This window comes from Solanum lycopersicum, chromosome 9 (assembly GCF_036512215.1).
Source record: "Solanum lycopersicum chromosome 9, SLM_r2.1".
NCBI classification, from domain to species: domain Eukaryota; kingdom Viridiplantae; phylum Streptophyta; class Magnoliopsida; order Solanales; family Solanaceae; genus Solanum; species Solanum lycopersicum.
Window position 1 is genome coordinate 67,975,494 of NC_090808.1, and position 14,028 is coordinate 67,989,521.

At 35.1% G+C, this 14,028-nt stretch overlaps 2 protein-coding genes across 2 annotated transcripts; one reads left to right on the plus strand and one right to left on the minus strand.

The window, feature by feature from the left end:
• The first annotated feature begins 381 nt into the window (after positions 1-381).
• On the plus strand, positions 382-5,979 carry LOC101250927 (chaperonin CPN60-2, mitochondrial). The gene is made up of 17 exons (XM_004247762.5): positions 382-750; positions 858-882; positions 967-1,098; positions 2,240-2,399; positions 2,526-2,701; positions 3,043-3,138; positions 3,512-3,616; positions 3,739-3,825; positions 3,919-4,008; positions 4,097-4,177; positions 4,268-4,336; positions 4,532-4,609; positions 4,701-4,796; positions 4,936-5,035; positions 5,116-5,219; positions 5,338-5,522; positions 5,627-5,979. Exons 1-17 carry the CDS (start codon positions 713-715, stop codon positions 5,742-5,744), a joined length of 1,740 nt encoding a protein of 579 aa, XP_004247810.1. The 5' UTR covers positions 382-712; the 3' UTR covers positions 5,745-5,979.
• A 2,879-nt stretch (positions 5,980-8,858) lies between these two features.
• Positions 8,859-13,817, minus strand: LOC101251224 (PHD finger protein ING1). The gene is made up of 7 exons (XM_004247763.5): positions 13,537-13,817; positions 12,771-12,842; positions 12,069-12,256; positions 11,136-11,199; positions 10,946-11,042; positions 9,267-9,417; positions 8,859-9,179 (listed from the first exon to the last, which is right to left on the minus strand). The coding sequence occupies exons 1-7, from the start codon at positions 13,562-13,564 to the stop codon at positions 9,069-9,071; spliced, it is 711 nt and encodes a 236-aa protein (XP_004247811.1). The 5' UTR covers positions 13,565-13,817; the 3' UTR covers positions 8,859-9,068.
• Between the last annotated feature and the right edge of the window lie 211 nt (positions 13,818-14,028).

Here is a 14,028-nt window from a genome sequence, read left to right on the forward strand (position 1 = left end):
TGCAATAAATAATATACAGAAGTAAAGAAGACATAACGAATACCATAAAAATATTACATAATATTCAAAAAAAAGGAATAATAACAATACTAAAATAATGTAATAGCCAATAAGTAGTAAGAAATAATAGATAGTAACTACGAATATATTGCGAATAATCTCAATATTGACAGTAAACAAAGTTAGATAAAATCAGATCAAAAAATATATAAAGATGTCTCAAACAAAGATGATACAACTTATTTGACTGCAAGTTGAATAAATTACAACCTTATTTAGATTATTATTTCGGTGGTTGACCCAGAAAATGCTATAATAATTCTGAAAAACTAACAATCAAATCGTAAATAAATATATTTAAATAAAAGGGAGCAACTTACTATGATGAAAACGTCAACATTTGCCTAGTTTTTTTTTCTTCTAATGTTGCAATTTATGTTTTCTTTTTTCTTCTTTTACTTTTTATTATAAATTACCAACTTTTTATGTGAACTATTTATTTTTATTTTAATTAATTATTATCTTGAATATATGATTACAGTAAACCCTCTTCCATAAAACCCTAAAACCCTAGAAGGTGCTTCTTGGGATCTTCTAGGCCCTTCTTCACTAAATTAAATACCTTTGAAGCTTCTTCTTCATCCCCACTTCTCTCTTTGTACTTCAAAATCCCTTTCCACTTTCACTTTCAGCAGCATTTCTCAGCTTCAAAATGTATCGTTTTGCAGCAAATCTTGCTTCTAAAGCCAGGTATTTTTCATATTATGTGACTTGCTTTTTTTTTTTTTTTGGTGTTTTATGTGTTGGAAGAGTGAAAGATTTGATTTTGACAAATACCCATTTATTTGTTTGTACAGTGTTGCAAGAACCAGTTCCCAAAAGGTGTGTTTTGTATGTTTGTTTTTTTATGTATAGATTAAAGATGTGGTATGTTTTGGATTGTTGTTTTAAATGGGGTTGTTGTAGATTGGTGGGAGGTTGAATTGGAGTAGAAACTATGCTGCAAAGGATATCAGATTTGGAGTTGAAGCTAGAGCTTTGATGCTTCAAGGTGTTGAGCAGCTTGCTGATGCTGTTAAAGTCACTATGGGTCCAAAGGTGAAATGCTTTATCAACCCCATTTGTGGATATACTCTGTTTGCTCTGTTGAATTGTATGTGGCATTATTGCTATTTGGGGTTGTGTAGTTTGTTTCGTATGTTGTTCTTATAGATAAATATGGTTAGTTATAACTTGTTACCTAGCATTTTTGTTGAAGGCGCCCTTGAAGCCCATGAGTGAGGCTCAAAACACATTGAGCACTTCTCGTTGGATAATGTGTGCTTTAATGTCGTCGTCCATACTCATTAAGATTTTTTTCGTTAGCAAGCTGTATTTTTTGTGCATTTTGCTTTTGATAATATTTTTACCTTGTTTCCAAATATGTGAAGTCAATTGTGTGTTGTCCAAAAATTCAATTGTTTGAACCTTGGAGGGGTTACTTGTTACTCAAGATTGTAGCAGAATTCATTACCCATGGAAAAAAAACAAAAGATAGTAGTGAAACTCATGCTACGAATCTGAATTTTGGTGAAAGAATCTTGTTTTTAGCAAATTATAGACATCTATTTTCCTATTCGTGTACATTGAATATTATGTTGATCTGATGGGGCTTTTCTCTTTCATTTGACTTGTTCATTTGTTGGATCTAATGGTTCAAGTTCATACAAAAATTGCAAAATTATCGCATACGCACATGCTTAATCTTTTGGAAATTGATAACATGAATTCAGTTATGTAGACATGTAAATGGGTTCCATCAAACATTAAATTATTGCCATTTTCAGATGCTCACATGCTTCTTATTGTGTTCTGGGAAGTACTCGTTAGGATTTGGGGCATATGCAACTTAAATGACATTTAGAGGAACTCCTCTGTTTTGGTCCCTACTAAGAAGAATTTGTTGTCCCAGCTGAAAATTATGTCTAACTGTCTATAAGCTTCTTTCTCTGGTTGGCCAAACTTCCTACATTTTGGGACAACTCGTTCTGTTGAAGCAAAAGTGAAATAGTTGCTTTTTTTCCTCATTGCTCCTTGCTTCTGCTGTTTGAGCTTGGAGAACACTAAGGCAGCAATACTTTCTCTGCCGACATACTTGTTGGAGATGAGAATTATTATTCATTACGTTTGTCTCCTATGTTCTGGTGGTAACAGATTCATCATCAACGGTGACAAATGATACTAGATGCCTATTTTGTAGGGGCGTAATGTGGTGATTGAACAAAGTTGGGGTGCACCCAAAGTGACAAAAGATGGCGTGACTGTTGCAAAAAGTATTGAATTCAAGGACAAGATACAAAATGTTGGTGCTAGCCTTGTAAAACAAGTCGCCAATGCAACAAATGATGTTGCTGGTGATGGTAAGTCTTTAGGCGTCCAGTATTGCCTCCAGTGCTGGAGTTTGATGTCTCTTTCTTTGTTGGACTGAATTTATGAATTTCCAGCCTAATATAATTGGTGATTCTGTCTCTTCTCTATTTTTTCAGGTACCACTTGTGCAACAGTTCTCACCCGAGCAATATTTGCTGAAGGATGCAAGTCAGTGGCAGCTGGTATGAATGCAATGGACCTTAGACGGGGTATTACCATGGCTGTAGATTCTGTTGTGACAAACCTGAAAAGCAGAGCACGGATGATCAGTACATCTGAGGAAATTGCACAGGTATCTTTGCAAGTTTTTGAACTTGCACATTAAAAATACTGCTTTTCTGGTACATACAATTCTCTATCTTTTGCAGGCAACCTCCTCCCTCCCTAGAAGCCTCTAAGCCTGACCCCTCCCAACCTAACGCCAAAAAAAAAAAGAGAAAGAAAAGAAAATAAACAGTGAAAAGGAACTCATAGGGAAGCAGTACTACTAGTAGAAGGAGAAAAAGGCAGAAGTAAAAGATTTCCCGTGAAAGTAGATTTAATAATGCACTGAAGAGTTCTGTGTAACTTCTTCTTTGCTTAAGTGATACTCTTCTTCTTCCCATAAGATTTTGATATTGTAACTATTGATAGGTTGGGACTATCTCTGCAAACGGAGAAAGAGTAATTGGCGACCTCATTGCAAGGGCAATGGAGAAAGTAGGCAAGGAGGGAGTCATCACTATTCAAGTAAGTAATCGTATTGTCTATCTATTTATGCATTCTCTGTATGCATCTTTTGGTCACTGTGGTCCTTACTTATCTCTGTGAGCTTCAAAATGAAGCTTCTGATTTCAATATGCTCTTGGGATGTGGGTGGAGCTGGAGTAGAAGATATATTTGCCGAGTTTAACTAATTGATACCTGATGAATATTAGTGTTATATGGGAGAATTTGGGCTAGAAATCAAGCATATAGGATTTTGATAAGTTATTTGTTGCCCAGTTATGAGAAACATCTTTTCATAGTCCAATTTGTATCTATTTGTTATACACTTCGGCTAATTTGTGGGAGACTTGTTACTTTAATGATGTGTAGCTAACTCATTTCTACTATCACACAGGACGGGAAGACATTGCTCAATGAGTTGGATGTTGTTGAAGGGATGAAGTTGGATAGAGGTTACATATCACCATACTTCATCACAAATCAGAAGAATCAGAAATGTGTATGTTTTTGGCTTGCTAATCTTAGTTAAGCTCACATGAGTTTGCTCGCTGTGCCAACATTCTTTACATATTTTGCACCATTCTCTTGTTTAAAATTCACTATTCTCCTGATGTCTGGCAGGAACTGGATAACCCACTAATTCTGATTCATGAGAAAAAGATCTCAAGCATTAATGCTGTTGTGAAAGCATTGGAGTTAGCTCTGAAGGTGATCCTCTTACTGAGATTATCAGTTTGGTGTCTATGAGATTGATCATGTTGCTGTCTATCTTACTCTTGCAGTCTTATTTCATCTATGCAGAGACAAAGGCCCCTCTTAATTGTGGCTGAAGATGTGGACAATGAAGCACTCGCCACTCTTATTTTGAACAAACTCCGTGCTGGAATCAAGGTATACTGATGAGTGATCGGTATTTCCTGTTCTGTGGTTCGACTTTTCCTCAGTCTGGTGATTATGTATTGTCTGTAAATGTCTACAGGTTTGTGCCATCAAAGCACCAGGCTTTGGTGAAAACAGGAAAGCTTATTTGCAAGATCTTGCTATTTTAACTGGAGGCCAAGTGAGAACTGTTGAACTGTGCTAATGTATGAGATAGTTGATATTTGTCTTAATGATACCTAACCAACGTGTATTACTGCTTGTTTGGTAGGTCATAACAGAAGAGCTTGGACTGAACATTGAAAATTTGGAGTTCGAGATGCTGGGAACAAGTAAAGAGGTATTTTTGCTGCGTGATTTGGCTGTAGTTGTTTCTTTTACTATGTATGTTTTCTTTTGAATATATATAAGTGCATGAAAAATTGTGCATAATGTGATACATGTTTGGTATTTCTAGTGAGTTATACGCTGGGTAGGGGGGGTCGACTTTATATATGTGTCTCCTACTGTTTTACTCATGCTTTCCTTTCCCTAGGCAACTATCTCTAAGGATGATACTGTCATTCTTGATGGTGCTGGTGAGAAGAAGTCCATCGAGGAACGATGCGAACTGGTTCGTTTTGCTTACTTTTTCACCAATATCAGTAAAAGCACTGTACTTCTGCATGAGGTTGAGCATATACTCGTGCTCTTTGTATTTGCAGATTAGATCAACCATTGAACAGAGCACATCTGACTATGACAAGGAGAAGTTGCAGGAAAGACTAGCTAAGCTTTCAGGGGGTGTTGCTGTGTTAAAGGTATGCCTCTGTTAGCAACCTGTGTAAATTAAGTTTCTAAAGAAGAATTCAAACTTTTTTATTAGAGGGAAATAGTTGCAACTGTTAATTCAGACTCGTTATTATAACATGCCATCACAGAATGTGTATTAATTTTCAGATTGGAGGAGCCAGTGAAGCTGAGGTTGGTGAAAAGAAAGATAGAGTAACTGATGCTTTGAACGCCACAAAGGCTGCAGTGGAGGAAGGAATTGTTCCAGGTTTAATACATGTCCGTGAGTTTGTAGCAAAATGGGAAGATCCAATAGTCCGAGATTATTGATCCTCTTTTGTCTTGCAGGTGGTGGTGTTGCTCTTCTTTATGCAGCAAGAGAATTGGATAATTTGACAACAGCCAACTTTGACCAGAAGATTGGTGTACAAATTATTCAGAATGCTCTGAAGGTTTGCTATGCTCCCTTCTAACCCTGCTAATTAGCTTCTTAGTAATAAAGTAGTTTCACTCCGAGTACTATCTTGTGTTGTGAATGACTTGTGACTTGGTTGAACTTTGTGTTTGCAGACGCCAGTACATACAATAGCCTCTAACGCAGGAGTAGAGGGTGCTGTCGTGGTTGGCAAATTGTTGGATCAGGACAACCTTGATCTTGGATATGATGCGGCCAAGGGTGAATATGTAGATATGATAAAGGCAGGAATCATCGATCCAGTGAAAGTGATCAGGACAGCTTTGGTCGATGCTGCCAGGTTAGCATATAACCCCCTTCCTATTTTCTTGTTCTTCCATCGTTAAGACTTGAGACATTGGCCTCACATTCTTGCCAACGTAACGCCCCTTGTGTTCTATGCAGTGTCTCGTCTCTTTTGACCACAACTGAAGCAGTTGTTGTCGAGCTTCCTAAGGACGAGAAGGAATCTCCTGCAATGGGTGGCGGTATGGGTGGTGGTATGGGTGGCATGGACTTCTGATTGAAAAGCCAAAAACAGTAATTGCAGCTGCTTGACACATTTGGTTTATAGAACAAAGCAAAAAAATAAATTTAGATTTATTTCCTATTTTGATGAATCTTTTTACGATAGAAAACGCGCCTATTGTATCAATAGCAAGAGAGACAAGACCATTGTGAATTCATGTTTTTGTAGGTTCAAAATTTGTAGTCTTCATTTGAATACGCAGCTTAAATATAGGTCCATTTCAGTGTTCCTTTCTGGTTTTACTATTATATTGAGGTGTGATGAATTCATTTATACTTGTTCTACTGTTCTTTTTTCGAAACTTTTTGACTATGGAGATTGAATCTCTCCAAGCAACGTTTTTCAGTAGCAAGCTATGGTTAAACTTTTTCCGCAGTTGAAATCGACAAATGAAACAATTAGACTCAATAGGTGCACCCCTGACCAAAATTTAGGAGCATCAGATTAAGGTGTCCAAATACAAGAGTGGTTGATTATAAATTGGACCCTATTATTGTTGAAGAATTCTGAATATTCCTAATATATTGTATATGAACATTTTTGAACGATAGCTTAAGAAAACTTCTGGCTCGTGGAATTAGGGGTGATAATGGTACGATTTGATCGGTTAATTTTTTCAATTTTAATTTTTTGTTTTATGGTATATAACTTTTTAAAATCATTTCAATCATATCGGTTTCTCTTCGGTATTGGTATGGTTTGATTAGTTTTCCATTATTTTTTACCGTTTATGTATCACCTCAAGATATACTAGTGTTAATGCACTTTAATTCATTACAAAATAAACGAGAATGTAAAACCTTGTTGCCGTAGTATTGTTTGATCTTAAATATTTCATAGAAGTGCTTGGATATGATTTGTTGTATTGTTTGATATAGTATCTATTGCAGTATCTTTTCATTATAAAGCTAATTAAGTAAAAATTAATTAAAGAATAAACACCCAAAATCATTTAGCCACCAGAAGCCTAGGATTTAAGTTATTTTTATATTTGAGAAATGTAATAATATACTTTTTATATATTACTTTTATATAAAAGTCCGCGATTTTATTGAAAAATAGTATAAGTTGGTTTCGATTCAATTTGATCGATTTTTCATATTCTTTTGACACCCCTAATTAGAACGATATGACCAAAGTAAAATTTTAAACAATTTTGAGATCTAATAAAATGTAAGTTACCAATTTTCACATTATTCATATGGGAATATTCTAAGAATTTAAATGTAATTATATTTATTCTTGTTTTCCCAATACATATATATGAAGTATAATTAGAATATTCTCTTTTAGTTACTGCAACTTATTCAATGAATTTCCATATTTGGCTTTTAATGATATTTTATGTAAAAATATTTTTACAGTATAAAAACCATCTAATATAATAGTTAAAGCCAAACACAAGAAAATTTGAACTTTCTAAAATGACTTGTTCACAAATCAAACCTATTTTCTTGCTATGTATTTTATTTTTTTGCTTTGCACAAGCAAAAGGGAGTATTTTTGATAGGCCAAAATATAATGTTTATGTATGGAATGCCCTACCAAATAATTCCCCTATACTGAGGGTTCATTGCGCATCTAAAGACGATGATATAGGGTTTCATAATATTGCTCCAACAACTAATATCAATTGGTCATTTCATGCTAGTAAATTGTTGAAAACTATGTTCTTTTGTCATTTCTGGTGGAAATCTAACGATAAATCTTTTGAGATATTCAATGATCTCGATACGTGTGTTAAGGATTCAAATATTACAGCTCGTGCAACTGTTTGTCAGTGGACTGTGAAGGAAGATGGTTTTTATTTGACTGATGGTCAAAATGTAGGTTATAAATATGGTGATTGGTGAAAAAAAATAGTTTATTTGTTTTAATATGTAATAGTTTATATTGTTAGAAATAAAAGTAATTTTTTTTTATTGTCATTGATTTCTCAATATATTGAATTATTAATTGGTGTGTTTGAAATGATTCTAATCCTTTTCTAGGTTAATGTTTAACAATATTTTCTTAGGTTTTTGATCTTTACATTGAGGTAGAATCAATCAAGACAGAACGCTAGTTCCATTTCGTAGAAAAGTATTACCTTAATTCGACGTGGTAAAATATTTCATATTTCAATATCTATTGATTTCGGCATTTCTATGATTTAAAGAATTCACCAGTTATACGACAATTAGCACAAACGTAAGTAAATGATAGCAAACACTATAAAAACCTCCTAAAAAATGTGAAGAATAACTTGTAAACTTATTGAATACATTAACTCATTTTTGTATATGAATATTTATAATATTTGAAGTATAATTTTTTGGGGGGAATTTTTGCATATAACCATTCAAAAATAACTTAATTATGCTCCATTGCTATAGTTATTGAATTATGATTCGTAGCTACATGTTAGCGGGATGAGAGGGGCGAGCGAGAGTAGACAAAAAGGTGAATTGTATATGTATATCCGTCAAATAATTGTATATATGTAACTGATATATATGTATATTTGTATATCTGACAAGCGAGATTGGGAGAGAGACGAGCGACAGATCAAGGGCAGAGAGTGGCGAGAGATGAACTGCATATGCATATTTGTGAGATAATTATGTTACTTGTATAACTGGTTTGGAATGTTAATGAACTGAGTTGGTTGGCTATCTGAACTTTAGGGAGTGTGATTTCCACCTCGTAATCTATGACTTTTAAGAAATATAGTTGAATTCTAGGTGGAACCGTAGTAGCTTAGTTGGTTGACTACCTGGTCTTTTTTGGGTTTGATTGCGCACCTTGTAATCCCCTCCATGAGATAGGAATAAGGTATACACTCTCCAGACAGCACTTGTGAGATTTCACGAGTATTTGTTGATGTTGTTGTATTGCCTTTTTTTGGAATATTGTGTCATCAAGAACTCCTAAAAAATTAAGTAGGTGTTACAAAAGTATGACTAAACTAATTAAAGATACCGAGGACAAAGATACATTGATAAGAATTTGAACGGAACTATTGTATTACATAAGTTAACAACACCCTATAGAATCTCGCATGCGGAATTTGAAGAGGGTAGAGTACACACAGACCATACCTCCACCTCGTGGAAGAAAAGGAGAATGTTTCTGAAGGATCCCATGCTCGAGTAAGTAATTTCGAGTAGTTGAATGATCATTTCAGTAATGGACTCCAAAAAGGTTTTACCAGAAGAGTCAAAACAATATACATAAGCATTGTCAAGAAAACAGCCAACATAGAACAAAATTACAGTCGCATACAGTAACAAAATAATTTTATCCATCAGTATACTGGGTGATCTCTTCCTATTTCTATCACTTCCCTTTCCGCTTCTTTTGCGTTCCTGCACAATCTGCGCAAAACCATTTCCCCTTGGGCTGTTCTTTGAGGCCAACGCAGCCGTAGTGGAACCACTCTATTTTGCACTGTTGAAGGGAATAGTAAATTTTAGCAATTGTTCAATGTACTAAAGTTTTAAGGAGATGATTGGTAAGACTGAGCTGAGTACGTACATTAGGATTGTCGCAAGCAACCATTTCACCATAGCTAACTTGATTGCAGAAACAGTATGTTGGTTCGTTTGGATCAACAGGCAGATCCAAATCCATTCCACTTGGTGTTGCTGCAGTGGCTGTAGCTGCAGCTGCTGTAGCAAGACGTGTTCTGCAGAACAAATTATTCTCTTCACAACAAGTTCAATATAATACCACGTAAGGACAGATATATACATTCACACAAGCGTTCATCAGTTGGGCCACAGAAACCGACAGATAACAACTATTCCCCCAAGTGGCTTCCCTTGGCCACAGAAGCCGACAGAATGGCGAAAAAAAACGTTGGGACTTGGAAAACTAACACCACTAGAAAATTAAGCTGGTTCAGTTTCCAAGGGAAGCCACTTCTTACCAAACTCATGGATCAAGCAAGTTGTTCTGCTTACACTTGATGAAACTTTTTGTGGGTCATAAAGGAAAAGGATAAAATGTTTGTTCAGAAATTACAGGGCGACTACATTGCCGATAAAGAATAGCAACCTAGGGTAAAATATTTGGGGGCAAACGTACAAGGCAAAGCAACATGATATACCTTATTATTTATGTAAATCTTCAGGCGAGTAAGAAGACGAACATTTTTTGGTGCCGTGGGAATTCAAACTAGTAAATATGAAAAATCCAATTCCTCCCTTACAAAGGGAAACTTTCCTAAATACCCAAAACTCCAAATTGTATCAGTACCATTTAGAACCTTACATACTTTTAATACATAAACATAACTTCAATAGCCTGTTGAATTTCATATTAGCTTGAATAGGCCGCTAAAGAGTAACTGGAAAAAGTGATCAAACAATGGCGAAAAATTCAATGTTCAAGGGAGATTAACATCCAAAATCTTGTAAGAGGAAAAAACAAGAGAAGAAAACTCTCGGCACAATTGAAAATAAAACTCAAACAAGGGCCTCAGTGCACAAACTCTATTACCATGAAGAAAGAAGAGAAGATCTCTAAGACAATGAGCAGAATTCAATGTTTAAAGAAGGAACTAAATACTCGTACACTTGCACAATTAATAAAATATGTAAAGGAGTTTGGAGGAATATTTTTACTTGAAAATTGTTGGAGGAATAGATGGAATAGTGGTCTAGAGAGATGGTGCCACCAAGGGTGGATGCAACATGTTGGGTGCAGGTTTCTGGGAACCAGTAGCTTTTGCTGAAATCCTACACATGTCTTAAAATATTCCCTAACTATTTATACTTTTTGTGAACTAGTATTATCGTGTATCAGAAGTCGTCGAAAGAACCCATAAAATTCAACTCCTGGACCCACCTCTGCCTCTAGGTGCCACCAAAAGGATAACCAAAAAAGACACATAATAGTCATAGGAAAAAGAAAAGGAATATCAAACTTATACAAAGAAGAAGCAGCTTTGGCAAAGTAGACATCAGAAGCAGGCCAACAGTAGGCCGGTGTTACACTGGTCTTTACTGACGTCATAGAAGCCCTGATACCATATAAAAAAAATGGAACTTGTCTAGAATAGGTTGGTGAATAACACAACTAAAAGCTCCCTATAAGAAAAAATTTAACTGAAAAAAATAAGGAAAGGTGCGGCTAAAGCAAGTTTCCTACGAAAAGACCATTCAGTGATTACTATGATGGCTTTATATTCAGGAAAAAAATATAGCACTTACTTTTTACGCCCTCCCTTACCCTCACCAGACCTTCCAGATTTGACATTATTTTCAACAGTGGTAGCAGGAGCTCCAGTAACAACAGCAGTATCCCGTTCTGCATAAAAGAGAAAGTTGTTCTACAGTCAGAGAATGCATAAGTTATGCCACTGTTCTTGGTGAAAAGATGAGGAAGCTGATACAGACATACCTCTCCGGAGATCTTCGTCAAACTTTTTCAAGTACTGATCAAGCTGCTGAATATGAGCATCTACCTGTTGCAAGAATTTTCTCACTGATTGCCATAAAGAGTAGATTAATGATCCAATAATAAACAAAACCTACTACCCTTACCAAACCTCAATTTCAAACCACACAATTATTACTTATCTGAGAAGGAATAAAAACAAAAGTATATACCAGTGAAGCAATGTGTACAACCAATCATTTACTCCTCCTCATTGTATCAGTTTGTATTTATGCATGATATTCATTCAGTTAACACCTGGCAGATCTCGTCTAAGTGCATCTTGGAGCATATTTTCAAGGAAGTTCACACCTAAAATTTAGTTTAATAAGGGATTCAGCAACCAAAACTAAGTTCATGTCTGGGTTGCTCAAATAAAAATCTTACAGAAGCTCCTTAGTTAGTGGCCTTTAGGAATTTATACAACTTTTCGGGACATGATTTTATGATCACAATTCACAATCATGATCATTTTTGTGTCCTTGAAATAAAATTGGAAAACTTACCTATCCACCATATATTCAAACAGGAACTTGGTAATAATTGTCATTCAAAACCAGCCTCTAAGTAATGCCGTAAGTTTTCTCTTCTGTAATTCAGGAACAAAGGGAATTTAGACAAATACTTTCTTCTAAAGGTCAAGGATTAACACTCTTCTTCAAAGATTAACTCATAAACATTTCTATATTCTATCCCATTCAAGTATCAAGTGAATAAGACTAAGTAACTTCACGACGATCATCATAATCCAACTTACAAAGAAAGCTAAAATAAGGAGTCTGAACAACTAAGCTTATAGCAAATGCACCTAGAATAGATTGAAGTGAAGGAACTGTGAACATTGAACGAAACAGTTTGCTTGATGTAGAAAGAAGATGCAGTTTCCAAAATCCCTACCAGATCATATGCCTGAGAAGCTAGTGCAACTTTTTCATCAGCAATCCTGATTGCATGCTTTTGCTCATCCAATGCATCGTCAGAGAATTTGATTAGTGAAGAGTCTGGTGTCACATTACCAGCCTTAATACGCTGTATCATATCCTCTATTTCTTTGTCACAACGTTGTTCATTTTGGGTCTGGACTCCTGTTCAGAAAAAAAAGCACTTATTTGGTAATAATGCCACAAACTAAGAAACGAAGAAACAGCATACACATTAAACCTGATGTGCTTGTGTCGAGCTACAAACACAGCAATAATAAATGCTATTGAGAATCTTAGAAAATTACCCTATCTTCTTTTAGCCAATCAGGAGTATATTTATCAACATCGTTTTTTGCATTCTAAAAAAAAAACAAAGGAGCCAGTGGCAACCAGAAGACCAAAGCATTACTGTTCTGTTTCAGCAATTTAATGAGGATATACCAGTGAATCTTCTACAGTTCCACTAAGCTAATTGCATTAGTAGACATTTCATTAGATATAATGCAATGGGACTCAAAATACATAACATTTCCACACTCAGAAAATTATCAATCGACTCAACAATGTACAAATGTTCTTAATAAGCACATCAAAATGGAAAGTCAGAAAGAAACTAACTCGCTAAGAGAACATTATTAGTCCAATAATATATAAAGTTTGAACTATTAAGTAATACCTTGCAGACTTTTATCCAAATCACGCAGCAACGCATACTTCCTCCGCAAATGGTTCGGAAGAGCTTCGATATCTGAGATAATATCATCAACATAGCAACTTGTTAAAAATCAAACCATGATTGCACAGAGGAATAACTAATTCCTATATAATTAATCACACATCACTCTTACACAGACAATACTAAAAATCACACTCGAATACTAAAAATCACTCTCGAGTGTTCCACGTCACTTAGGCAGCGCTTCAATTCAGGGACCAGAACAATAAAAACCGTGCATCTTATCGCTAATCGTTTCTACCATGAACTCATCACTAAACAATAACTATTTCACTTAATCACTAAAATCGACTTAATCTAATCCAATTTAGCTCGAAAAAATTAGTCATATTGACCAAAAGCTACACACAAATTCTCATTGGCTATTCATTTAAGTCTTCGGGTAGCACCACTAGATCTTCAACAAGGTGGAAATTCTCGTATTCCAGCTCGGATGAGTATATTTATTTATATCATTATAGCTATAAACACTTGTTTCTTTTTTTTTCTATTAACAAAAAATCCCCTTTTTCCTCGCGAAGCGAAACATGACAACTATTTTAACACATATAAAGTACACAGCATCCTTAGAATTGTACTGAATTTATTTTTTCTCAATTTCAGGCTTATGAATTCGAAACAAAAATTCAATCTTTACATGAATCTATAGAACAGAAACTGAAACGGATTCAAAAAAATTCAAAAAAAAATAAAAATTGAAACTTACTGGCTTGAAATTCTTCGATGAATGACATTTTTCTGAGAATTTTAAACAGCTAACGATGAATTATTGATTTTGAGTTTGAAGCCCTAATATGGGCTTCGATTAGAATTAGCTCAACATATTTTTACTTTTTAAAAGTTTCTGAAATTTGTAAAAATCAATCTTATATAGAGTTTCTTAAACGGGCTCGGGGCGGATTCGGAGCGGGTGGGTTTTCGCGGGGCGGGTTGATCCTCTTGCGGATAGGTGCAAGGCAGAGCGAGTTAAAGTAAAATTCTTTTAAAAATCTCACGTAGAACGGGGTGAATTACGGATTTCATAAATCTATTTTAAGTATATTATTAAGATATTGTTTTGCTGTCACTGTATTTATAAGAGAAATATATATGAATCATACTAAATACATGTATCTAGGATATCGGATACAACAAAAGAGCCGAATGAAAGAGAAGGGATGCGAGCGAAAAGTCATATATACGTGTGAATCCATTAGGA